This window comes from Coregonus clupeaformis, unplaced genomic scaffold, assembly GCF_020615455.1.
Source record: "Coregonus clupeaformis isolate EN_2021a unplaced genomic scaffold, ASM2061545v1 scaf0565, whole genome shotgun sequence".
Taxonomy (NCBI): domain Eukaryota; kingdom Metazoa; phylum Chordata; class Actinopteri; order Salmoniformes; family Salmonidae; genus Coregonus; species Coregonus clupeaformis.
This window is the reverse complement of record NW_025534020.1, coordinates 224,639-250,986: the sequence shown is the minus strand read 5'-3', so window position 1 is coordinate 250,986 and position 26,348 is coordinate 224,639. Positions and strand designations below refer to the sequence as shown.

General features: G+C 48.3%; 1 protein-coding gene across 2 annotated transcripts in view; it reads right to left on the bottom strand.

The window, feature by feature from the left end:
• The window catches only part of drg2 (developmentally regulated GTP binding protein 2), a 37,355-nt gene that overhangs the window by 6,252 nt on the left and 4,755 nt on the right, over positions 1–26,348 (bottom strand). For both annotated transcript variants that reach the window (XM_045215954.1, XM_045215953.1), the window contains exons 5-9: positions 21,601–21,661; positions 16,721–16,811; positions 6,188–6,260; positions 1,984–2,074; positions 937–1,034 (exon numbers count right to left, since the gene is read on the bottom strand). In XM_045215954.1, the coding sequence (XP_045071889.1) occupies positions 937–1,034; positions 1,984–2,074; positions 6,188–6,260; positions 16,721–16,811; positions 21,601–21,661 (414 nt within the window). The remainder of the gene's footprint in view (positions 1–936; positions 1,035–1,983; positions 2,075–6,187; positions 6,261–16,720; positions 16,812–21,600; positions 21,662–26,348) is intronic.

Here is a 26,348-nt window from a genome sequence, read left to right as displayed (position 1 = left end):
CAGGTACATATAAACATAGAGCTAGATCATAGATCAGGTACGTATAACAGAGATAGATCATAGATCAGGTACGTATAACATAGAGATAGATCATAGATCAGGTACGTATAAACATAGAGCTAGATCATAGATCAGGTACGTATAAACATAGAGCTAGATCATGTACGTATAAACATAGAGCTAGATCATAGATCAGGTACGTATAAACATAGAGCTAGATCATAGATCAGGTACGTATAAACATAGAGCTAGATCATAGATCAGGTACGTATAAACATAGAGCTAGATCATAGATCAGGTACGTATAAACATAGAGCTAGATCATAGATCAGGTACGTATAAACATAGAGCTAGATCATAGATCAGGTACGTACGTATAAACATAGAGCTAGATCATAGATCAGGTACGTATAAACATAGAGCTAGATCATAGATCAGGTACGTACATATAAACATAGAGCTAGATCATAGATCAGGTACGTACGTATAAACATAGAGCTAGATCATAGATCAGGTACATATAAACATAGAGCTAGATCATAGATCAGGTACGTACGTATAAACATAGAGCTAGATCATAGATCAGGTACGTATAAACAGAGCTAGATCATAGATCAGGTACGTATAAACATAGAGCTAGATCATAGATCGGGTACGTATAAACATAGAGCTAGATCATAGATCAGGTACGTATAAACATAGAGCTAGATCATAGATCAGGTACGTACGTATAAACATAGAGCTAGATCATAGATCAGGTACGTATAAACATAGAGCTAGATCATAGATCAGGTACGTATAAACATAGAGCTAGATCATAGATCAGGTACGTATAAACATAGAGCTAGATCATAGATCAGGTACGTATAAACATAGAGCTAGATCATAGATCAGGTACATATAAACATAGAGCTAGATCATAGATCAGGTACGTACGTATAAACAGGGCATGTAAACTCTGTTCCCAACAATGACGTCGATGAAGTCATCAGGAGTGCTGTCTTCTCGGAACAGAACCTCAGCGTTGAAGATTTCTGAGGTGGATCGTTAAGGTTCTACCTACTGTTCTGAGGTGGAACGTTAAGGTTCTACCTACTGTTCTGAGGTGGATCGTTAAGGTTCTACCTACTGTTCCGAGGTGGAACGTTAAGGTTCTACCTACTGTTCTGAGGTGGAACGTTAAGGTTCTACCTACTGTTCTGAGGTGGAATGTTAAGGTTCTACCTACTGTTCTGAGGTGGATCGTCAAGGTTCTACCTACTGTTCTGAGGTGGAACGTTACGGTTCTACCTACTGTTCTGAGGTGGAACGTTAAGGTTCTACCTACTGTTCTGAGGTGGATCGTTAAGGTTCTACCTACTGTTCTGAGGTGGATCGTTAAGGTTCTACCTACTGTTCTGAGGTGGATCGTTAAGGTTCTACCTACTGTTCTGAGGTGGATCGTTAAGGTTCTACCTACTGTTCTGAGGTGGAACGTTAAGGTTCTACCTAATGTTCTGAGGTGGAACGTTAAGGTTTGAATGTCAGTAGTAACCCTAAGCTGTATCACCTTGCTGTCTGGGTCATGTCTACTGAGAGAGAGATCCTGTTGTGTCTGTCAGCTAACATGCTCAGTCTGGAGGTTATCAACTGTGGGGTGTCAGTACTGATCTGAAGTAGGCCGTCTGCTGTGTCAGTACTGATCTGGAGTAGGCCGTCTGCTGTGTCAGTACTGATCTGGAGTAGGCCGTTTGCTGTGTCAGTACTGATCTGGAGTAGGCCGTTTGCTGTGTCAGTACTGATCTGGAGTAGGCCGTGTGCTGTGTCAGTACTGATCTGGAGTAGGCCGTGTGCTGTGTCAGTACTGATCTGGAGTAGGCCGTGTGCTGTGTCAGTACTGATCTGGAGTAGGCCGTGTGCTGTGTCAGTACTGATCTGCTGTCTGCTGTGTCAGTGCTGGTCTGATGTCTGTAGTGATATTGTGTTAGTATGTCAGAAGGATACTGTATTCGTGGAGGATGAGCTGGACCAGTTTCTCAGAACACATAGTCAGAGGCACCATGGAGTTATAGGACAAACCCCCTCCCTTCTTGGGCTGAACACAAACACAGAGTTGGAGTTATAGGACAAACCCCCTCCCTTCTTGGGCTGAACACAAACACAGAGTTGGAGTTATAGGACAAACCCCCTCCCTTCTTGGGCTGAACACAAACACAGAGTTGTCACAACATTATATACTAGCATCATACACGTTGTTTGAATACTACCGTCATACATACACTACATGACCAACAGTATGTGGACACCTGCTCGTCCAACATCTCATTCCTAAATCATGGTCATTAATATGGAGTTGGTTCCCCCCCTTTGCTGCTATAACAGCCTCCACTCTTCTGGGAAGGCTTTCCACTAGATGTTGGAACATTGCTGCTGGGACTTGCTTCCATTCAGCCACAAGATCATTAGTGAGGTCTGGCACTGATGTTGGGCGATTAGGCCTGGCTCGCAGTCGGCGTTCCAATTCATCCCAAAGGTGTTCGATAGGGTTGAAGGTCAGGGCTCTGTACTGGCCGGTCAAGTTCTTCAACACCGATCTCGACAAACCATTTCTGAATGGACCTCGCTTTGGGGTTGAAGAAACGGTTTATGCTCCAAGGTTTGCCTAAATCCCGGCCCACTCTGGGTACAAGGGCTCCGGTGATCAATGACGTACCCCGATTGGCAATGCCACCTGGGGGGTGGTACTGTTGTCGTAACCGGCTGGCACCCAGCGCTTGACCGCACGCATTAAAAATAGACCCAGGGAAAAACACGTTACCATGGAGGTTACCCTACCGACCAGTCACAGGTACTGGAGACGAAGCGCCTTGTAACCTAGCCGGGAATGAGACAGACCATAATCTGTGGTAACAGACAGGGGCGATTCGTAACGGAATCCAATTCCCAGGAATGAAAAGCGCTGAGCTGGAGAAAGACTGCTCATTTTGGGGGGATCATATGAACCAGAGACTGTGTGTGGGATAATGGCATGGTCCAACCACCAATCACCTACAGGCCCCATAACCTGTATCACTAGACCCCTCATAGGAAGGAACCAGCAATGAATTCCAGTAATGAGCCACCTACGGAGGAGGGGTGCCCCCTTGTGGACAGAGGACATTACTCCCACCCTGGGGGAGATTGATATACCCATTGAACACCATGGAACGTGGGGTACCACAGGGGCATTAAACATGGACAAGCTTTCAATACATGTTGTGCTTCTGTGAGACTGTGTAGCCTGCATGAAGCCCGGCCACCGTTATGGGCACAGAGGGCTCTGGCAATGGCTGACGTAGTCCACCGTTTGGCTGACGTAGTCCACCGTTTGGCTGACGTAGTCCACCGTTTGGCTGACGTAGTCCACCGTTTGGCTGACGTAGTCTACCGTTTGGCTGACGTAGTCCACCGTTTGGCTGACGTAGTCTACCGTTTGGCTGACGTAGTCTACCGTTTGGCTGACGTAGTCCACCGTTTGGCTGACGTAGTCCACCGTTTGGCTGACGTAGTCCACCGTTTGGCTGACGTAGTCCACCGTTAGGCTGACGTAGTCCACCGTTTGACTGGCGTAGTCCGCCGTTTGGCTGACGTAGTCCGCCGTTTGGCTGACGTAGTCCGCCGTTTGGCTGACGTAGTCCGCCGTTTGGCTGACGTAGTCCGCCGTTTGGCTGACGTAGTCCACCGTTTGCCGTAACAAAACATGGGGCCACTGGCGTCACAGTAATGTTTTTGTGGAGTGGCGCAGCCGCTCGGAGGCTACTTCCTCATCGGAGGAGCACAAGCCTCGCTCTCTCTACTCCCTCCAACTGGAGGAGCACATGCCTCGCTCTCTCTACTCCCTCCAACTGGAGGAGCACAAGCCTCTCTCTCTACTCCCTCCAACTGGAGGAGCACATGCCTCGCTCTCTCTACTCCCTCCAACTGGAGGAGCACAAGCCTCTCTCTCTCTACTCCCTCCAACTGGAGGAGCACACAAGCCTCGCTCTCTCTACTCCCTCCAACTGGAGGAGCACAAGCCTCTCTCTCTCTACTCCCTCCAACTGGAGGAGCACACAAGCCTCGCTCTCTCTACTCCCTCCAACTGGAGGAGCACAAGCCTCTCTCTCTCTACTCCCTCCAACTGGAGGAGCACACAAGCCTCGCTCTCTCTACTCCCTCCAACTGGAGGAGCACACAAGCCTCGCTCTCTCTACTCCCTCCAACTGGAGGAGCACACAAGCCTCTCTCTCTACTCCCTCCAACTGGAGGAGCACACAAGCCTCTCTCTCTACTCCCTCCAACTGGAGGAGCACACAAGCCTCGCTCTCTCTACTCCCTCCAACTCCAGGAATTGAAAATAGGAATGGTTGCCATAGCGCCGGGGGAATGCTAGTAAGCTTAATTCACTGGAAGTTACTGTACGTATGCTAGCCAAGAGGCTGTTTAGTCTAAGCTAATCTAGCTAGCCTCTTTGACCACAGCACGGTCCGTTTAGAATAATCAAGCAACTTAACGCTACAATACTAAACAAGAGAGCTACCCAAGCAACTCCCCCGTGGGGAGGCAGGAGTAGCTAGCTCGCCTCGATGAGTTAGCTAACCTGGCTAGCACGCTATGCAGGGCTCGTTAGCTAGTCTGGTCTCAGAAGTCTACGCAGGACCAGATCACCCAGGTGGAACGAGAGGTAGGCGGTGCTTCACCAAGGCAGACCCAGGCAGCGGGGGACCCAGGTGGAACGAGAGGTAGGCGGGGCTTCACCAAGGCAGACCCAGGCAGCGGGGAACCCCAGGTGGAACGAGAGGTAGGCGGTGCTTCACCAAGGCAGACCCAGGCAGCGGGGGACCCCAGGTGGAACGAGAGGTAGGCGGTGCTTCACCAAGGCAGACCCAGGCAGCGGGGGACCCCAGGTGGAACGAGAGGTAGGCGGTGCTTCACCAAGGCAGACCCAGGCAGCGTGGGGACACCAGGTGGAACGAGAGGTAGGCGCTGCTTCCCCAAGGCAGACCCAGGCAGCGGGGGACCCCAGGTGGAACGAGAGGTAGGCGGTGCTTCACCAAGGCAGACACAGGCAGCGTGGGGACCCCAGGTGGAACGAGAGGTAGGCGCTGCTTCCCCAAGGCAGACCCAGGCAGCGGGGGACCCCAGGTGGAACGAGAGGTAGGCGGGGCTTCACCAAGGCAGACCCAGGCAGCGGGGGAACCCCAGGTGGAACGAGAGGTAGGCGGGGCTTCACCAAGGCAGACCCAGGCAGCGGGGGCCACCAGGTGGAACGAGAGGTAGGCGGTGCTTCACCAAGGCAGACCCAGGCAGTGTGGGGACACCCACAGAACCTGGCCCACCTTTCTCTTCCAGCAGCCTCCCGGAACCGGAACCGGAACCATTCCATCCAGACCATGACCCAAACCATCTCTGGGTCCCAGCAACTCAGAGTCAGCCGAGGTACGGGCAGCCGGGAGAGGAAGTCACTACGGGAAACGTCAACCCCACTAAAGAATGCTACATGATTGTCAAGAGAGCCTGTGGGTGGACTAGTATGGGGAACGGTGCCAGCCGTCCCCTGGTCTCTCACACACAAACCGATTGGAGCGAGGGCAGCCTGAGCACGCACCGAGCCGAGACATGCAAGACAACAAACGTATCTTTTAATTAAAATTGGTGCAAGGTCGCGAACCCGAAACCGGCCTATTAGCCGTGGTCGTTTCGGTCGCGTTAGCCATCTTACTTATTGCTATAGCCAGGTCAGGCAATTTGAAGAATAACTAATTGTTCGTGATTAGGAAACTCCAGCACACAACGTCCAGGGGTTGAGCACGCTCTACCGCTCAGGGACAGTTCAGTTAGCGCAACGCAAAACAGTCTCGTGTTCCAAATATTTGTTTTAGTAGCGTGAATCGTTCCTGTTCCCCCCGAGGTGAACAGCGTAATAATTGAAGGAATGAATTCCGAGCCACACGCTTATCACCTGTGGAAGGCGGGACTTCCAGCGAGGCGCAGATTTCCATTGGCCTCGTCAGGCGTGATTGTAGATCCTTCAACCAAAGTGGCGAGAGTGCGACTCCCTATAGTATGTTGTACCGAAGTTGACTGACTGAAAGGGAACCAACCTTGAAGTAGATGTTAGTTCATTAATGTGATGGAGAAACTGACCTTGAAGTAGATGTTAGTTCATTAATGTGATGGAGAAACTGACCTTGAAGTAGATGTTGGGTTTAGAGCGGTTGAGTCTGATGCCGACTGACTCCAACTCCTTCTCCAGTAGTTTCCTGGGGAGACACAGAACACACTAACTAACTAACCTGGGGAGACAGACAGAACACACTAACTAACTAACCTGAGGAGACAGACAGAACACACTAACTAACTAACCTGAGGAGACAGACAGAACACACTAACTAACTAACCTGGGGAGACAGACAGAACACATTAACTAACTAACTAACTAACTAACCTGGGGAGACAGACAGAACACACTAACTAACTAACCTGGGGAGACAGACAGAACACATTAACTAACTAACCTGGGGAGACAGACAGAACACACTAACTAACTAACCTGGGGAGACAGACAGAACACATTAACTAACTAACTAACTAACTAACCTGGGGAGACAGACAGAACACACTAACTAACTAACCTGGGGAGACAGACAGAACACACTAACTAACTAACCTGGGGAGACAGACAGAACACACTAACTAACTAACCTGGGGAGGCAGACAGAACACATTAACTAACTAACCTGAGGAGACAGACAGAACACACTAACTAACTAACCTGGGGAGACAGACAGAACACACTAACTAACTAACCTGAGGAGACAGACAGAACACACTAACTAACTAACCTGAGGAGACAGACAGAACACACTAACTAACTAACCTGGGGAGACAGACAGAACACACTAACTAACTAACCTGAGGAGACAGACAGAACACACTAACTAACTAACCTGAGGAGACAGACAGAACACACTAACTAACTAACCTGAGGAGACAGACAGAACACACTAACTAACTAACCTGAGGAGACAGACAGAACACACTAACTAACTAACCTGAGGAGACAGACAGAACACACTAACTAACTAACCTGAGGAGACAGACAGAACACACTAACTAACTAACCTGGGGAGACAGACAGAACACACTAACTAACTAACCTGAGGAGACAGACAGAACACACTAACTAACTAACTAACCTGAGGAGACAGACAGAACACACTAACTAACTAACCTGAGGAGGCAGACAGAACACACTAACTAACTAACCGGGGGAGACAGACAGAACACACTAACTAACTAACCTGAGGAGACAGACAGAACACACTAACTAACTAACCTGAGGAGGCAGACAGAACACACTAACTAACTAACCTGGGGAGACAGACAGAACACACTAACTAACTAACCCGGGGAGACAGACAGAACACACTAACTAACTAACCTGAGGAGGCAGACAGAACACACTAACTAACTAACCTGAGGAGACAGACAGAACACACTAACTAACTAACCTGAGGAGACAGACAGAACACACTAACTAACTAACCTGAGGAGACAGACAGAACACACTAACTAACTAACCTGAGGAGACAGACAGAACACACTAACTAACTAACCTGAGGAGACAGACAGAACACACTAACTAACTAACCTGAGGAGACAGACAGAACACACTAACTAACTAACCTGAGGAGACAGACAGAACACAATAACTAACCTGAGGAGACAGCCAGAACACACTAACTAACTAACCTGAGGAGACAGACAGAACACACTAACTAACTAACCTGAGGAGACAGACAGAACACACTAACTAACTAACCTGAGGAGACAGACAGAACACACTAACTAACTAACCTGAGGAGACAGACAGAACACACTAACTAACTAACCTGAGGAGACAGACAGAACACACTAACTAACTAACCTGAGGAGGCAGACAGAACACACTAACTAACTAACCTGAGGAGACAGACAGAACACACTAACTAACTAACCTGGGGAGACAGACAGAACACACTAACTAACTAACCTGAGGAGACAGACAGAACACACTAACTAACTAACCTGGGGAGACAGACAGAACACACTAACTAACTAACCTGAGGAGACAGACAGAACACACTAACTAACTAACCTGAGGAGACAGACAGAACACACTAACTAACTAACCTGAGGAGACAGACAGAACACACTAACTAACTAACCTGAGGAGACAGACAGAACACACTAACTAACTAACCTGAGGAGACAGACAGAACACACTAACTAACTAACCTGGGGAGACAGACAGAACACACTAACTAACTAACCTGGGGAGACAGACAGAACACACTAACTAACTAACCTGAGGAGACAGACAGAACACACTAACTAACTAACCTGGGGAGACAGACAGAACACACTAACTAACTAACCTGAGGAGACAGACAGAACACACTAACTAACTAACCTGAGGAGACAGACAGAACACACTAACTAACTAACCTGAGGAGACAGACAGAACACACTAACTAACTAACCTGAGGAGACAGACAGAACACACTAACTAACTAACCTGAGGAGACAGACAGAACACACTAACTAACTAACCTGAGGAGACAGACATAACACACTAACTAACTAACCTGAGGAGACAGACAGAACACACTAACTAACCAACCTGAGGAGGCAGACAGAACACACTAACTAACTAACCTGAGGAGACAGACAGAACACACTAACTAACTAACCTGAGGAGACAGACAGAACACACTAACTAACTAACCTGGGGAGACAGACAGAACACACTAACTAACTAACCTGAGGAGACAGACAGAACACACTAACTAACTAACCTGAGGAGACAGACAGAACACACTAACTAACTAACCTGGGGAGACAGACAGAACACACTAACTAACTAACCTGAGGAGACAGACAGAACACACTAACTAACTAACCTGAGGAGACAGACAGAACACACTAACTAACTAACTAACCTGAGGAGACAGACAGAACACACTAACTAACTAACCTGAGGAGACAGACAGAACACACTAACTAACTAACCTGAGGAGACAGACAGAACACACTAACTAACTAACCTGAGGAGACAGACAGAACACACTAACTAACTAACCTGAGGAGACAGACAGAACACACTAACTAACTAACCCGGGGAGACAGACAGAACACACTAACTAACTAACCTGAGGAGACAGACAGAACACACTAACTAACTAACCTGAGGAGACAGACAGAACACACTAACTAACTAACCTGAGGAGACAGACAGAACACAATAACTAACCTGAGGAGACAGCCAGAACACACTAACTAACTAACCTGAGGAGACAGACAGAACACACTAACTAACTAACCTGAGGAGACAGACAGAACACACTAACTAACTAACCTGAGGAGACAGACAGAACACACTAACTAACTAACCTGAGGAGACAGACAGAACACACTAACTAACTAACCTGAGGAGACAGACAGAACACACTAACTAACTAACCTGAGGAGGCAGACAGAACACACTAACTAACTAACCTGAGGAGACAGACAGAACACACTAACTAACTAACCTGGGGAGACAGACAGAACACACTAACTAACTAACCTGAGGAGACAGACAGAACACACTAACTAACTAACCTGGGGAGACAGACAGAACACACTAACTAACTAACCTGAGGAGACAGACAGAACACACTAACTAACTAACCTGAGGAGACAGACAGAACACACTAACTAACTAACCTGAGGAGACAGACAGAACACACTAACTAACTAACCTGAGGAGACAGACAGAACACACTAACTAACTAACCTGAGGAGACAGACAGAACACACTAACTAACTAACCTGAGGAGACAGACATAACACACTAACTAACTAACCTGAGGAGGCAGACAGAACACACTAACTAACTAACCTGAGGAGACAGACAGAACACACTAACTAACTAACCTGAGGAGACAGACAGAACACACTAACTAACTAACCTGGGGAGACAGACAGAACACACTAACTAACCTGAGGAGACAGACAGAACACACTAACTAACTAACCTGAGGAGACAGACAGAACACACTAACTAACTAACCTGAGGAGACAGACAGAACACACTAACTAACTAACCTGAGGAGGCAGACAGAACACACTAACTAACTAACCTGAGGAGACAGACAGAACACACTAACTAACTAACCTGAGGAGACAGACAGAACACACTAACTAACTAACCTGGGGAGACAGACAGAACACACTAACTAACTAACCTGAGGAGACAGACAGAACACACTAACTAACTAACCTGAGGAGACAGACAGAACACACTAACTAACTAACCTGGGGAAACAGACAGAACACACTAACTAACTAACCTGAGGAGACAGACAGAACACACTAACTAACTAACCTGAGGAGACAGACAGAACACACTAACTAACTAACTAACCTGAGGAGACAGACAGAACACACTAACTAACTAACCTGAGGAGACAGACAGAACACACTAACTAACTAACCTGAGGAGACAGACAGAACACACTAACTAACTAACCTGAGGAGACAGACAGAACACACTAACTAACTAACCTGGGGAGACAGACAGAACACACTAACTAACTAACCTGAGGAGACAGACAGAACACACTAACTAACTAACCTGAGGAGACAGACAGAACACACTAACTAACTAACCTGGGGAGACAGACAGAACACACTAACTAACTAACCTGAGGAGACAGACAGAACACACTAACTAACTAACCTGGGGAGACAGACAGAACACACTAACTAACTAACCTGGGGAGACAGACAGAACACACTAACTAACTAACCTGAGGAGACAGACAGAACACACTAACTAACTAACCTGGGGAGACAGACAGAACACACTAACTAACTAACCTGAGGAGACAGACAGAACACACTAACTAACTAACCTGAGGAGACAGACAGAACACACTAACTAACTAACCTGAGGAGACAGACAGAACACACTAACTAACTAACCTGAGGAGACAGACAGAACACACTAACTAACTAACCTGAGGAGACAGACAGAACACACTAACTAACTAACCTGAGGAGACAGACATAACACACTAACTAACTAACCTGAGGAGACAGACAGAACACACTAACTAACTAACCTGAGGAGGCAGACAGAACACACTAACTAACTAACCTGAGGAGACAGACAGAACACACTAACTAACTAACCTGAGGAGACAGACAGAACACACTAACTAACTAACCTGGGGAGACAGACAGAACACACTAACTAACTAACCTGAGGAGACAGACAGAACACACTAACTAACTAACCTGAGGAGACAGACAGAACACACTAACTAACTAACCTGGGGAAACAGACAGAACACACTAACTAACTAACCTGAGGGGACAGACAGAACACACTAACTAACTAACCTGAGGAGACAGACAGAACACACTAACTAACTAACTAACCTGAGGAGACAGACAGAACACACTAACTAACTAACCTGAGGAGACAGACAGAACACACTAACTAACTAACCTGAGGAGACAGACAGAACACACTAACTAACTAACCTGAGGAGACAGACAGAACACACTAACTAACTAACCTGAGGAGACAGACAGAACACACTAACTAACTAACCCGGGGAGACAGACAGAACACACTAACTAACTAACCTGAGGAGACAGACAGAACACACTAACTAACTAACCTGAGGAGACAGACAGAACACACTAACTAACTAACCTAAGGAGACAGACAGAACACACTAACTAACTAACCTGGGGAAACTGGCTGTCCAGATGTGTAAGGAGGAGACTCAGCATAGGAGGAAGTTATAACTACATTATATGTGCATGTGTAAACATGTTTTTGTCTTTGCAGCTGTTTGACCCAGTGGGTGAATAAACTTGGTTTGAGCTTTTCCTAGTTGTCCGTTAGGATTCTAAATAAACAGAGTAAAAACTAACAATATTGATAATGATCATTTGTCATACAATTGCTACATTTATTATCAATAAAGCATTAAGACCTGCACATTTTGGTGATCTTTTCCTTCTGCAATGCGAATATCAGGTCGCGACTAAGGCAACCAGGCTAACTGTGTGTCCAGAGGTAAAACCAGTTGGGAAACCACTGCTCTAACTAACCAGATGGGACAACCAGTTGAGAACCACTGGTCTAACTAACCAGATGGGACAGACGGAACAATACACAGAAACACACGCTAGACGGTTAGCAGTCAGTCAGTAACTAGCTGCCAGTACTAAGAACACACGCTAGACGGTTAGCAGTCAGTCAGTAACTAGCTGCCAGTACTAAGAACACACGCTAGACGGTTAGCAGTCAGTCAGTAACTAGCTGCCAGTACTAAGAACAGCACAGAAACACACGCTAGACGGTTAGCAGTCAGTCAGTAACTAGCTGCCAGTACTAAGAACAGCACAGAAACACACGCTAGACGGTTAGCAGTCAGTCAGTAACTAGCTGCCAGTACTAAGAACACACGCTAGACGGTTAGCAGTCAGTCAGTAACTAGCTGCCAGTACTAAGAACAGCACAGAAACACACGCTAGACGGTTAGCAGTCAGTCAGTAACTAGCTGCCAGTACTAAGAACACATGCTAGACGGTTAGCAGTCAGTCAGTAACTAGCTGCCAGTACTAAGAACACACGCTAGACGGTTAGCAGTCAGTCAGTAACTAGCTGCCAGTACTAAGAACACCACAGAAACACACGCTAGACGGTTAGCAGTCAGTCAGTAACTAGCTGCCAGTACTAAGAACAGCACAGAAACACACGCTAGACGGTTAGCAGTCAGTCAGTAACTAGCTGCCAGTACTAAGAACAGCACAGAAACACACGCTAGACGGTTAGCAGTCAGTCAGTAACTAGCTGCCAGTACTAAGAACACCACAGAAACACACGCTAGACGGTTAGCAGTCAGTCAGTAACTAGCTGCCAGTACTAAGAACACACAGAAACACATGCTAGACGGTTAGCAGTCAGTCAGTAACTAGCTGCCAGTACTAAGAACAGCACAGAAACACACGCTAGACGGTTAGCAGTCAGTCAGTAACTAGCTGCCAGTACTAAGAACAGCACAGAAACACACGCTAGACGGTTAGCAGTCAGTCAGTAACTAGCTGCCAGTACTAAGAACAGCACAGAAACACACGCTAGACGGTTAGCAGTCAGTCAGTAACTAGCTGCCAGTACTAAGAACACATCGCTAGACGGTTAGCAGTCAGTCAGTAACTAGCTGCCAGTACTAAGAACACATGCTAGACGGTTAGCAGTCAGTCAGTAACTAGCTGCCAGTACTAAGAACAGCACAGAAACACACGCTAGACGGTTAGCAGTCAGTCAGTAACTAGCTGCCAGTACTAAGAACAGCACAAAACACATGCTAGACGGTTAGCAGTCAGTCAGTAACTAGCTGCCAGTACTAAGAACAGCACAGAAACACATGCTAGACGGTTAGCAGTCAGTCAGTAACTAGCTGCCAGTACTAAGAACAGCACAGAAACACATGCTAGACGGTTAGCAGTCAGTCAGTAACTAGCTGCCAGTACTAAGAACACATGCTAGACGGTTAGCAGTCAGTCAGTAACTAGCTGCCAGTACTAAGAACAGCACAAACACACGCTAGACGGTTAGCAGTCAGTCAGTAACTAGCTGCCAGTACTAAGAACAGCACAGAAACACACGCTAGACGGTTAGCAGTCAGTCAGTAACTAGCTGCCAGTACTAAGAACACACACACGCTAGACGGTTAGCAGTCAGTCAGTAACTAGCTGCCAGTACTAAGAACACATGCTAGACGGTTAGCAGTCAGTCAGTAACTAGCTGCCAGTACTAAGAACACATGCTAGACGGTTAGCAGTCAGTCAGTAACTAGCTGCCAGTACTAAGAACAGCACAGAAACACACGCTAGACGGTTAGCAGTCAGTCAGTAACTAGCTGCCAGTACTAAGAACACATGCTAGACGGTTAGCAGTCAGTCAGTAACTAGCTGCCAGTACTAAGAACACATGCTAGACGGTTAGCAGTCAGTCAGTAACTAGCTGCCAGTACTAAGAACAGCACAGAAACACACGCTAGACGGTTAGCAGTCAGTCAGTAACTAGCTGCCAGTACTAAGAACAGCACAGAAACACACGCTAGACGGTTAGCAGTCAGTCAGTAACTAGCTGCCAGTACTAAGAACACATGCTAGACGGTTAGCAGTCAGTCAGTAACTAGCTGCCAGTACTAAGAACAGCACAGAAACACACGCTAGACGGTTAGCAGTCAGTCAGTAACTAGCTGCCAGTACTAAGAACAGCACAGAAACACACGCTAGACGGTTAGCAGTCAGTCAGTAACTAGCTGCCAGTACTAAGAACACACAGACACACGCTAGACGGTTTAGCAGTCAGTCAGTAACTAGCTGCCAGTACTAAGAACAGCACAGAAACACACGCTAGACGGTTAGCAGTCAGTCAGTAACTAGCTGCCAGTACTAAGAACACCAGAAACACATGCTAGACGGTTAGCAGTCAGTCAGTAACTAGCTGCCAGTACTAAGAACAACACAGCTAGACGGTTAGCAGTCAGTCAGTAACTAGCTGCCAGTACTAAGAACAGCACAGAAACACACGCTAGACGGTTAGCAGTCAGTCAGTAACTAGCTGCCAGTACTAAGAACAGCACAGAAACACACGCTAGACGGTTAGCAGTCAGTCAGTAACTAGCTGCCAGTACTAAGAACAGCACAGAAACACACGCTAGACGGTTAGCAGTCAGTCAGTAACTAGCTGCCAGTACTAAGAACACATGCTAGACGGTTAGCAGTCAGTCAGTAACTAGCTGCCAGTACTAAGAACAGCACAGAAACACACGCTAGACGGTTAGCAGTCAGTCAGTAACTAGCTGCCAGTACTAAGAACAGCACAGAAACACACGCTAGACGGTTAGCAGTCAGTCAGTAACTAGCTGCCAGTACTAAGAACACACGCTAGACGGTTAGCAGTCAGTCAGTAACTAGCTGCCAGTACTAAGAACAGCACAGAAACACATGCTAGACGGTTAGCAGTCAGTCAGTAACTAGCTGCCAGTACTAAGAACACATGCTAGACGGTTAGCAGTCAGTCAGTAACTAGCTGCCAGTACTAAGAACACACGCTAGACGGTTAGCAGTCAGTCAGTAACTAGCTGCCAGTACTAAGAACAGCACAGAAACACACGCTAGACGGTTAGCAGTCAGTCAGTAACTAGCTGCCAGTACTAAGAACAGCACAGAAACACACGCTAGACGGTTAGCAGTCAGTCAGTAACTAGCTGCCAGTACTAAGAACACCATGCTAGACGGTTAGCAGTCAGTCAGTAACTAGCTGCCAGTACTAAGAACCGCACAGAAACACACGCTAGACGGTTAGCAGTCAGTCAGTAACTAGCTGCCAGTACTAAGAACAGCACAACACACGCTAGACGGTTAGCAGTCAGTCAGTAACTAGCTGCCAGTACTAAGAACAGCACAGAAACACACGCTAGACGGTTAGCAGTCAGTCAGTAACTAGCTGCCAGTACTAAGAACAGCACAGAAACACACGCTAGACGGTTAGCAGTCAGTCAGTAACTAGCTGCCAGTACTAAGAACACACGCTAGACGGTTAGCAGTCAGTCAGTAACTAGCTGCCAGTACTAAGAACAGCACAGAAACACACGCTAGACGGTTAGCAGTCAGTCAGTAACTAGCTGCCAGTACTAAGAACAGCACAGAAACACACGCTAGACGGTTAGCAGTCAGTCAGTAACTAGCTGCCAGTACTAAGAACACATGCTAGACGGTTAGCAGTCAGTCAGTAACTAGCTGCCAGTACTAAGAACAGCACAGAAACACACGCTAGACGGTTAGCAGTCAGTCAGTAACTAGCTGCCAGTACTAAGAACACACGCTAGACGGTTAGCAGTCAGTCAGTAACTAGCTGCCAGTACTAAGAACAGCACAGAAACACACGCTAGACGGTTAGCAGTCAGTCAGTAACTAGCTGCCAGTACTAAGAACAGCACAGAAACACACGCTAGACGGTTAGCAGTCAGTCAGTAACTAGCTGCCAGTACTAAGAACACATGCTAGACGGTTAGCAGTCAGTCAGTAACTAGCTGCCAGTACTAAGAACACATGCTAGACGGTTAGCAGTCAGTCAGTAACTAGCTGCCAGTACTAAGAACACATGCTAGACGGTTAGCAGTCAGTCAGTAACTAGCTGCCAGTACTAAGAACACATGCTAGACGGTTAGCAGTCAGTCAGTAACTAGCTGCCAGTACTAAGAACAGCACAGAAACACATGCTAGACGGTTAGCAGTCAGTCAGTAACTAGCTGCCAGTACTAAGAACACATGCTAGACGGTTAGCAGTCAGTCAGTAACTAGCTGCCAGTACTAAGAACACATGCTAGACGGTTAGCAGTCAGTCAGTAACTAGCTGCCAGTACTAAGAACAGCACAGAAACACACGCTAGACGGTTAGCAGTCAGTCAGTAACTAGCTGCCAGTACTAAGAACACATGCTAGACGGTTAGCAGTCAGTCAGTAACTAGCTGCCAGTACTAAGAACACACGCTAGACGGTTAGCAGTCAGTCAGTAACTAGCTGCCAGTACTAAGAACACACGCTAGACGGTTAGCAGTCAGTCAGTAACTAGCTGCCAGTACTAAGAACAGCACACACAGACCTCTGTACGTCTCCCTTGGTGGCGTCCAGCATCATGATGACCACGTCTGCTGTCCTGGCAACAGCGATGACCTGCCGACCTCGACCCTTACCTACGGAACACACACACACACAGGTCAGAGGTCACCCAATCACAACAAAGAGTTCAAATCATCATCCAATCACAAAAGGCATCTTATTGGTGGTGGAAGAGGTGAGTTCCACAGTGCTCTATATTAATCCCACCAACATTATTCAGAGATAACAACAGTTTTCTAAATTAATAATTAACCCACATTACTCAGAGATAACTAGTGTCCTCTGTAGCTCAATTGGTAGAGCATGGCGCTTGTAACGCCAGGGTAGTGGGTTCGATCCCCGGGACCACCCATACGTAAAAATGTATGCACACATGACTGTAAGTCGCTTTGGATAAAAGCGTCTGCTAAATGGCATATTATTATATTAATAATTAACCCACATTCCTCAGCGATAACAACCGTGCTCTATGTTAATAATTAACCTACATTACTCAGAGATAAGTGTTCTATATTAATAATTAACCCACATTCCTCAGAGATAACAACACAGTGACGGGGCTGTAGTGGAGCCGGTCAAGAGCTTCAGGTTCCTCTGTGTCCACATCACTAAGGACCTATCATGGTCCAAACACACCAACACAGTGATGAAGAGGACACGACAACGCCTCTTCCCCCTCAGGAGGCTGAAAAGATTTGTCATGGGCCCTCAGACCATCAAAACCTTCTACAGCTGCACCATCGAGAGCATCCTGACCGGTTGCATCACCGCCTGGTATGGCAACTGCTTGGCATTCGACCGTAAGGCGCTACAGAGGGTAGTGTGTACAGCCCAGTACATCACTGGGGCCGAGTTCCCTGCCATCCAGGACCTCTATACCAGGCGGTGTCAGAGAAAGGCCCTAAAAATTGTCAAATTGGGCTCCCGAGTGGCGCAGCGGTCTAAGGCACTGCATCTCAGTGCTTGAGGCGTCACTACAGACCCCCTGGTTCGATTCCAGGCTGTATCACAACCGGCCGTGATTGGGAGTCCCATAGGGCGGTGCACAATTGGCCCAGCGTCGTCCCGGTTTGGCCGGTGTAGGCCGTCATTGTAAATAATAATTTGTTCTTAACTGACTTGCCTAGTTAAATAAAGGTAAAAAATAAAAATAAATAGACTCCAGCCACCCAAGTCATTGACTGTTCTCTCAGCTACCGCACGGCAAGCGGTACCGGAGCGCCAAGTCTAGGACCAAAAGGCTTCTGAAGCAGCTTCTACCCCCAAGCCATAAGACTGCTGAACAAATAATAAAATGGCTACCCGGACTATTTGCTTTGACACCCGTTTTTTTTGCACCCTCTCTTGCACTGACTCTATACACACACTCACACATACTACACTGACACTCCAACACGCAAATACTACATACGCTCACACTGCCCACACACACACACACACACATATACACACACACGCTCACGCACACACACATTCACACATAGACACACATTCACACTCCTCTTCACATGCGCTGCTGCTACTCTGTTTATTATCTATCCTGATTGACTAGTCTCTTTTACCCCTACCTACATGTACATATTACCTCAACTACCAACACTGCTGCTACTCTGTTTATTATCTATCCTGATTGGCTAGTCACTTTTACCCCTACCTACATGTACATATTACCTCAACTACCAACACTGCTGCTACTCTGTTTATTATCTATCCTGATTGGCTAGTCACTTTTACCCCACCTACATGTACAGATTACCTCAACTACCAACACTGCTGCTACTCTGTTTATTATCTATCCTGATTGACTAGTCTCTTTTACCCCTACCTACATGTACATATTACCTCAACTACCAACACTGCTGCTACTCTGTTTATTATCTATCCTGATTGGCTAGTCACTTTTACCCCTACCTACATGTACATATTACCTCAACTACCAACACTGCTGCTACTCTGTTTATTATCTATCCTGATTGGCTAGTCTCTTTTACCCCTACCTACATGTACATATTACCTCAACTACCAACACTGCTGCTACTCTGTTTATTATCTATCCTGATTGACTAGTCACTTTTACCCCTACCTACATGTACATATTACCTCAACTACCAACACTGCTGCTACTCTGTTTATTATCTATCCTGATTGGCTAGTCTCTTTTACCCCTACCTACATGTACATATTACCTCAACTACCAACACTGCTGCTCCTCTGTTTATTATCTATCCTGATTGGCTAGTCTCTTTTACCCCTACCTACATGTACATATTACCTCAACTACCAACACTGCTGCTACTCTGTTTATTATCTATCCTGATTGGCTAGTCACTTTTACCCCTACCTACATGTACATATTACCCCAACTACCAACACTGCTGCTACTCTGTTTATTATCTATCCTGATTGACTAGTCACTTTTACCCCTACCTACATGTACATATTACCTCAACTACCAACACTGCTGCTACTCTGTTTATTATCTATCCTGATTGACTAGTCTCTTTTACCCCTACCTACATGTACATATTACCTAAACTACCAACACTGCTGCTACTCTGTTTATTATCTATCCTGATTGGCTAGTCACTTTTACCCCTACCTATATTAATAGCTCAGAGATAACACAATGCTCTATATTAATAGCACAGAGATAACACAATGCTCTATATTAATAGCACAGAGATAACAGTGCTCTATATTAATAGCTCAGAGATAACACAATGCTCTATATTAATAGCACAGAGATAACACAGTGCTCTATATTAATAGCACAGAGATAACACAGTGCACTATATTAATAGCTCAGAGATAACACCGTGCTCTATATTAATAGCTCAGAGATAACACAGTGCTCTATATTAATAGCTCAGAGATAACACAATGCTCTATATTAATAGCACAGAGATAACACAGTGCTCTATATTAATAGCACAGAGATAACACAGTGCACTATATTAATAGCTCAGAGATAACACCGTGCTCTATATTAATAGCTCAGAGATAACACAGTGCACTATATTAATAGCTCAGAGATAACACAATGCTCTATATTAATAGCACAGAGATAACACAGTGCTCTATATTAATAGCACAGAGATAACACAGTGCACTATATTAATAGCTCAGAGATAACACCGTGCTCTATATTAATAGCTCAGAGATAACACAGTGCACTATATTAATAGCTCAGAGATAACACAATGCTCTATATTAATAGCTCAGAGATAACACAGTGCTCTATATTAATAGCTCAGTGATAACACAGTGCTCTATATTAATAGCTCAGAGAACACAATGCTCTATATTAATAGCTCAGAGATAACACAATGCTCTATTTTAATAGCTCAGAGATAACACGGTGCTCTATATTAATAGCACAGAGATAACACAGTGCTCTATATTAATAGCTCAGAGATAACACAGTGCTCTATATTAATAGCACAGAGATAACACCGTGCACTATATTAATCCCACCCACATTATTGAGAGATAACAAAAGTCTCTCTTGAGTTCCACCAGGGGCGCGTTCAGCAGGACGCAATGTTTGGGAACGTTCAAGATAGACAGAAATCCGTTATGTAGGACACACAAGCCTCTCCGACATGTATAATAAGGCTCTACTCGTGGCATTTGTATCTGTAACGTTTCAACACCGTTTTGGCTCCTAATCGCGGCAGCAACCCCCTCTACAGTAGATAGCCATCATGGTAACCAGTTACTGTACCTTGGGAAGCCCCTTCTATGATTCCAACCCCCTCTACAGTAGATAGCCATCGTGGTAACCAGTTACTGTACCTTGGGAAGTCCCTTCTATGATTCCAACCCCCTCTACAGTAGATAGCCATCGTGGTAACCAGTTACTGTACCTTGGGAAGCCCCTTCTATGATTCCAACCCCCTCTACAGTAGATAGCCATCGTGGTAACCAGTTACTGTACCTTGGGAAGCCCCTTCTATGATTCCAACCCCCTCTACAGTAGATAGCCATCGTGGTAACCAGTTACTGTACCTTGGGAAGCCCCTTCTATGATTCCAACCCCCTCTACAGTAGATGGCCATCGTGGTAACCAGTTACTGTACCTTGGGAAGCCCCTTCTATGATTCCAACCCCCCTCTACAGTAGATAGCCATCGTGGTAACCAGTTACTGTACCTTGGGAAGCCCCTTCTATGATTCCAACCCCCTCTACAGTAGATAGCCATCGTGGTAACCAGTTACTGTACCTTGGGAAGCCCCTTCTATGATTCCAACCCCTCTCTACAGTAGATAACCATCGTGGTAACCAGTTACTGTACCTTGGGAAGCCCCTTCTATGATTCCAACCCCCTCTACAGTAGATAGCCATCGTGGTAACCAGTTACTGTACCTTGGGAAGCCCCTTCTATGATTCCAACCCCCTCTACAGTAGATAGCCATCGTGGTAACCAGTTACTGTACCTTGGGAAGCCCCTTCTATGATTCCAACCCCCTCTACAGTAGATAGCCATCGTGGTAACCAGTTACTGTACCTTGGGAAGCCCCTTCTATGATTCCAACCCCCTCTACAGTAGATAGCCATCGTGGTAACCAGTTACTGTACCTTGGGAAGCCCCCTTCTATGATTCCAACCCCCTCTACAGTAGATAGCCATCGTGGTAACCAGTTACTGTACCTTGGGAAGCCCCTTCTATGATTCCAACCCCCTCTACAGTAGATAGCCATCGTGGTAACCAGTTACTGTACCTTGGGAAGCCCCTTCTATGATTCCAACCCCCTCTACAGTAGATAGCCATCGTGGTAACCAGTTACTGTACCTTGGGAAGCCCCTTCTATGATTCCAACCCCCTCTACAGTAGATAGCCATCGTGGTAACCAGTTACTGTACCTTGGGAAGCCCCTTCTATGATTCCCGGCAGATCCAGCAGCTGGATGTTGGCTCCATTATACTGGAGAGGACAACAGGATGGATTATTATACACCACTCATAGCACTGGCTGTCAGTGTGTGTGTGTGTGTAAAAATGTGTGGTACGGTGTGTGTGTGTGTATAGGTGCGTGTATATGTGTGGTACGGTGTGTGTGTGTTTGTGTATGTGTATAGGTGCGTGTATATGTGTGGTACGGTGTGTGTGTGTGTGTGGGTGCGTGTATGTGTGTGGTACGGTGTGTGTGTGTATGTGTATAGGTGCGTGTATATGTGTGGTACGTGTGTGTGTGTGTGTGTGTATAGGTGCGTGTATATGTGTGGTACGGTGTGTGTGTGTGTGTGTGTATATGTGTGGTACGGTGTGTGTGTGTGTGTAGGACAGTTAATTAAGAGCATTGAGCCAGTAACCAAAAGGTGTGGTATGGTGTGTGGGGGGTGTGGTACAGTGTGAGGATGTGTGGGTGGTGTGGTATGGTGTGTGGGGGTGTGGTATGGTGTGTGGGGGGTGTGGTACAGTGTGAGGGTGTGTGGGTGGTGTGGTATGGTGTGTGGGGGTGTGGTACGGTGTGGTACTGTGTGAGGGGGTGTGGTATGGTGTGTGGGGGTGTGGTATGTGTGGTACGGTGTGTGGTATGGTGTGTGTGGGGGTATGGTGTGGTACGGTGTGAGAGGGTGAGGGGGTGTGGTATGGTGTGGTATGGTGTGAGGGTGTGGTATGGTGTGTGGTATGGTGTGTGGGGGTGTGGTATGGTGTGTGGTATGGTGTGGTGTGTGGTACGGTGTGTGGTACGGTGTGTGGTATGGTGTGTGGGGGTGTGGTATGGTGTGTGGGTGTGTGGTACGGTGTGAGGGGGTGTGGTACAGTGTGAGGGGGTGTGGTATGGTGTGGTACGGTGTGTGGGGGTGTGGTACGGTGTGAGGGGGTGTTGTATGGTGTGTGGGGGTGTGGTATGGTGTGGTCCGGTGTGAGGGCGTATGGTATGGTGTGGTACGGTGTGTGGGGGTGTGGTATGTTGTGTGGGGGTGTGGTATGGTGTGGTATGGTGTGTGGGGTGTAGTACGGTGTGGGTGGTGTAGTATGGTGTGTGGTATGGTGTGTGGGGGTGTGGTATGGTGTGGTATGGTGTGGTATGGTGTGTGAGGGTGTGGTATGGTGTGGTATGGTACGGTGTGTGGGGGTGTGGTATGGTGTGGTATGGTGTGTGGGGTGTAGTACGGTGTGGGTGGTGTAGTATGGTGTGTGGTATGGTGTGTGGGGGTGTGGTATGGTGTGTGGGGGTGTGGTATGGTGTGTGAGGGTGTGGTATGGTGTGGTATGGTACGGTGTGTGGGGGTGTGGTACGGTGTGAGGGGGTGTGGTACGGTGTGTGGGGGGTGTGGTATGGTACGGTGTGAGGGGTGTGGTATGGTGTGGTACGGTGTGTGGGGGTGTGGTATGGTGTGTGGTATGGTGTGGGGGTGTGGTATGGTGTGGTACGGTGTGTGGGGGTGTGGTATGGTGTGGTATGGTGTGGTTCGGTGTGGTATGGTGTGTGGTGTGGGGGGTGTGGTATGGTGTGTGGTGTGGGGGTGTGGTATGGTGTGTGAGGGTGTGGTATGGTGTGTGGGGGTGTGGTATGGTGTGTGGGGGTGTGGTATGGTGTGTGGGGGGGTGGTACAGTGTGAGGGTGATTGGGTGGTGTGGTATGGTGTGTGGGGGTGTGGTACGGTGTGGAGGGTGTGGTATGGTGTGGTAAGGTGTGAGGGGGTGTGGTATGGTGTGTGGGGGTGTGGTATGGTGTGGTACGGTGTGAGGGGGTGGGGTACGGTGTGAGGGGGTGTGGTATGGTGTGGTACGGTGTGAGGGGGTGTGGTATATGGTGTGGTACGGTGTGTGGGGGGTGGGGTACGGTGTGAGGGGGGTGTGGTATGGTGTGTGGGGGTGTGGTATGGTGTGGTACGGTGTGGGGGTGTGGGTGGTGTGGTATGTGGTGGTGTGGTATGGTGTGTGGGGGTGTGGTGTGGGGGTGTGGTATGGTGCGTGAGGGTGTGGTATGGTGTGTGGGGGTGTGGTATGGTGTGTGGGGGGGTGGTACAGTGTGAGGGTGTGTGGGTGGTGTGGTATGGTGGGGGGTGTGGTACGGTGTGGGGGGTGTGGTATGGTGTGGTATGGTGTGTGGGGGTGTGGGTACGGTGTGAGGGGGTGTGGTATATGGTATATAACTCCAGGGATACAGGTGAGGGTGGGGGGGATGTACCTCTATAACTCCAGGGGATACAGGTGAGGGGGGGATGTACCTCTATAACTCCAGGGGATACAGGTCAGGGTGGGGGGGGTGTACCTCTATAACTCCAGGGATACAGGTGAGGGTGGGGGGGGTGTACCTCTATAACTCCAGGGATACAGGTGAGGGTGGGGGGGGATGTACCTCTATAACTCCAGGGATACAGGTGAGGGTGGGGGGTGTACCTCTATAACTCCAGGGATACAGGTGAGGGTGGGGGGGGATGTACCTCTATAACTCCAGGGATACAGGTGAGGGTGGGGGGGGGTGTACCTCTATAACTCCAGGGATACAGGTGAGGGTGGGGGGGGTGTACCTCTATAACTCCAGGGATACAGGTGAGTGTGGGGGGGGGGGTGTACCTCTATAACTCCAGGGATACAGGTGAGGGTGGGGGGGGTGTACCTCTATAACTCCAGGGATACAGGTGAGGGTGGGGGGGGGGTGTACCTCTATAACTCCAGGGATACAGGTGAGTGTGGGGGGTGTACCTCTATAACTCCAGGGATACAGGTGAGGGTGGGGGGGGTGTACCTCTATAACTCCAGGGATACAGGTGAGGGTGGGTGGGGGGGGTGTACCTCTATAACTCCAGGGATACAGGTGAGGGTGGGGGGTGTACCTCTATAACTCCAGGGATACAGGTGAGGGTGGGGGGGGGTGTACCTCTATAACTCCAGGGATACAGGTGAGGGTGGGGGGTGTACCTCTATAACTCCAGGGATACAGGTGAGGGTGGGGGGGGGTGTACCTCTATAACTCCAGGGATACAGGTGAGGGTGGGGGGGGTGTACCTCTATAACTCCAGGGGATACAGGTGAGGGTGGGGGGGGGGAACCTCTATAACTCCAGGGATACAGGTGAGGGTGGGGGGGGGATGTACCTCTATAACTCCAGGGATACAGGTGAGGGTGGGGGGGTGTACCTCTATAACTCCAGGGATACAGGTGAGTGTGGGGGGGGTGTACCTCTATAACTCCAGGGATACAGGTGAGGGTGGGGGGGGGGTGTACCTCTATAACTCCAGGGATACAGGTGAGGGTGGGGGGGGTGTACCTCTATAACTCCAGGGATACAGGTGAGGGTGGGGGGGTGTACCTCTATAACTCCAGGGATACAGGTGAGGGTGGTGGGGGGGGGGTGTACCTCTATAACTCCAGGGATACAGGTGAGGGTGGGGGGGATGTACCTCTATAACTCCAGGGGATACAGGTGAGGGTGGGGGGGTGTACCTCTATAACTCCAGGGATACAGGTGAGGGTGGGGGGGGTGTACCTCTATAACTCCAGGGATACAGGTGAGGGTGGGGGTGTACCTCTATAACTCCAGGGATACAGGTGAGGGTGGGGGGGGGTGTACCTCTATAACTCCAGGGATACAGGTGAGGGTGGGGGGGGTGTACCTCTATAACTCCAGGGATACAGGTGAGGGTGGGGGGGGGTGTACCTCTATAACTCCAGGGATACAGGTGAGGGTGGGGGGGGGTGTACCTCTATAACTCCAGGGATACAGGTGAGGGTGGGGGGGGGGTGTACCTCTATAACTCCAGGGATACAGGTGAGGGTGGGGGGGGTGTACCTCTATAACTCCAGGGATACAGGTGAGGGTGGGGGGGGGGGGTGTACCTCTATAACTCCAGGGATACAGGTGAGGGTGGGGGGGGTGTACCTCTATAACTCCAGGGATACAGGTGAGGGTGGTGGGGGGGGTGTACCTCTATAACTCCAGGGATACAGGTGAGGGTGGGGGGATGTACCTCTATAACTCCAGGGATACAGGTGAGGGTGGGGGGGGTGTACCTCTATAACTCCAGGGATACAGGTGAGGGTGGGGGGGGGGGTGTACCTCTATAACTCCAGGGATACAGGTGAGGGTGGGGGGGGTGTACCTCTATAACTCCAGGGATACAGGTGAGGGTGGGGGGGTGTACCTCTATAACTCCAGGGATACAGGTGAGGGTGGGGGGGGGGTGTACCTCTATAACTCCAGGGATACAGGTGAGGGTGGGGGGGGGGTGTACCTCTATAACTCCAGGGATACAGGTGAGGGTGGGGGGATGTACCTCTATAACTCCAGGGATACAGGTGAGGGTGGGGGGTGTACCTCTATAACTCCAGGGATACAGGTGAGGGTGGGGGGGTGTACCTCTATAACTCCAGGGATACAGGTGAGGGTGGGGGGGGGGTGTACCTCTATAACTCCAGGGATACAGGTGAGGGTGGGGGGTGTACCTCTATAACTCCAGGGATACAGGTGAGGGTGGGGGGGTGTACCTCTATAACTCCAGGGATACAGGTGAGGGTGGGGGGGTGTACCTCTATAACTCCAGGGATACAGGTGAGGGTGGGGGGGGGTGTACCTCTATAACTCCAGGGATACAGGTGAGGGTGGGGGGGGTGTACCTCTATAACTCCAGGGATACAGGTGAGGGTGGGGGGGGAGT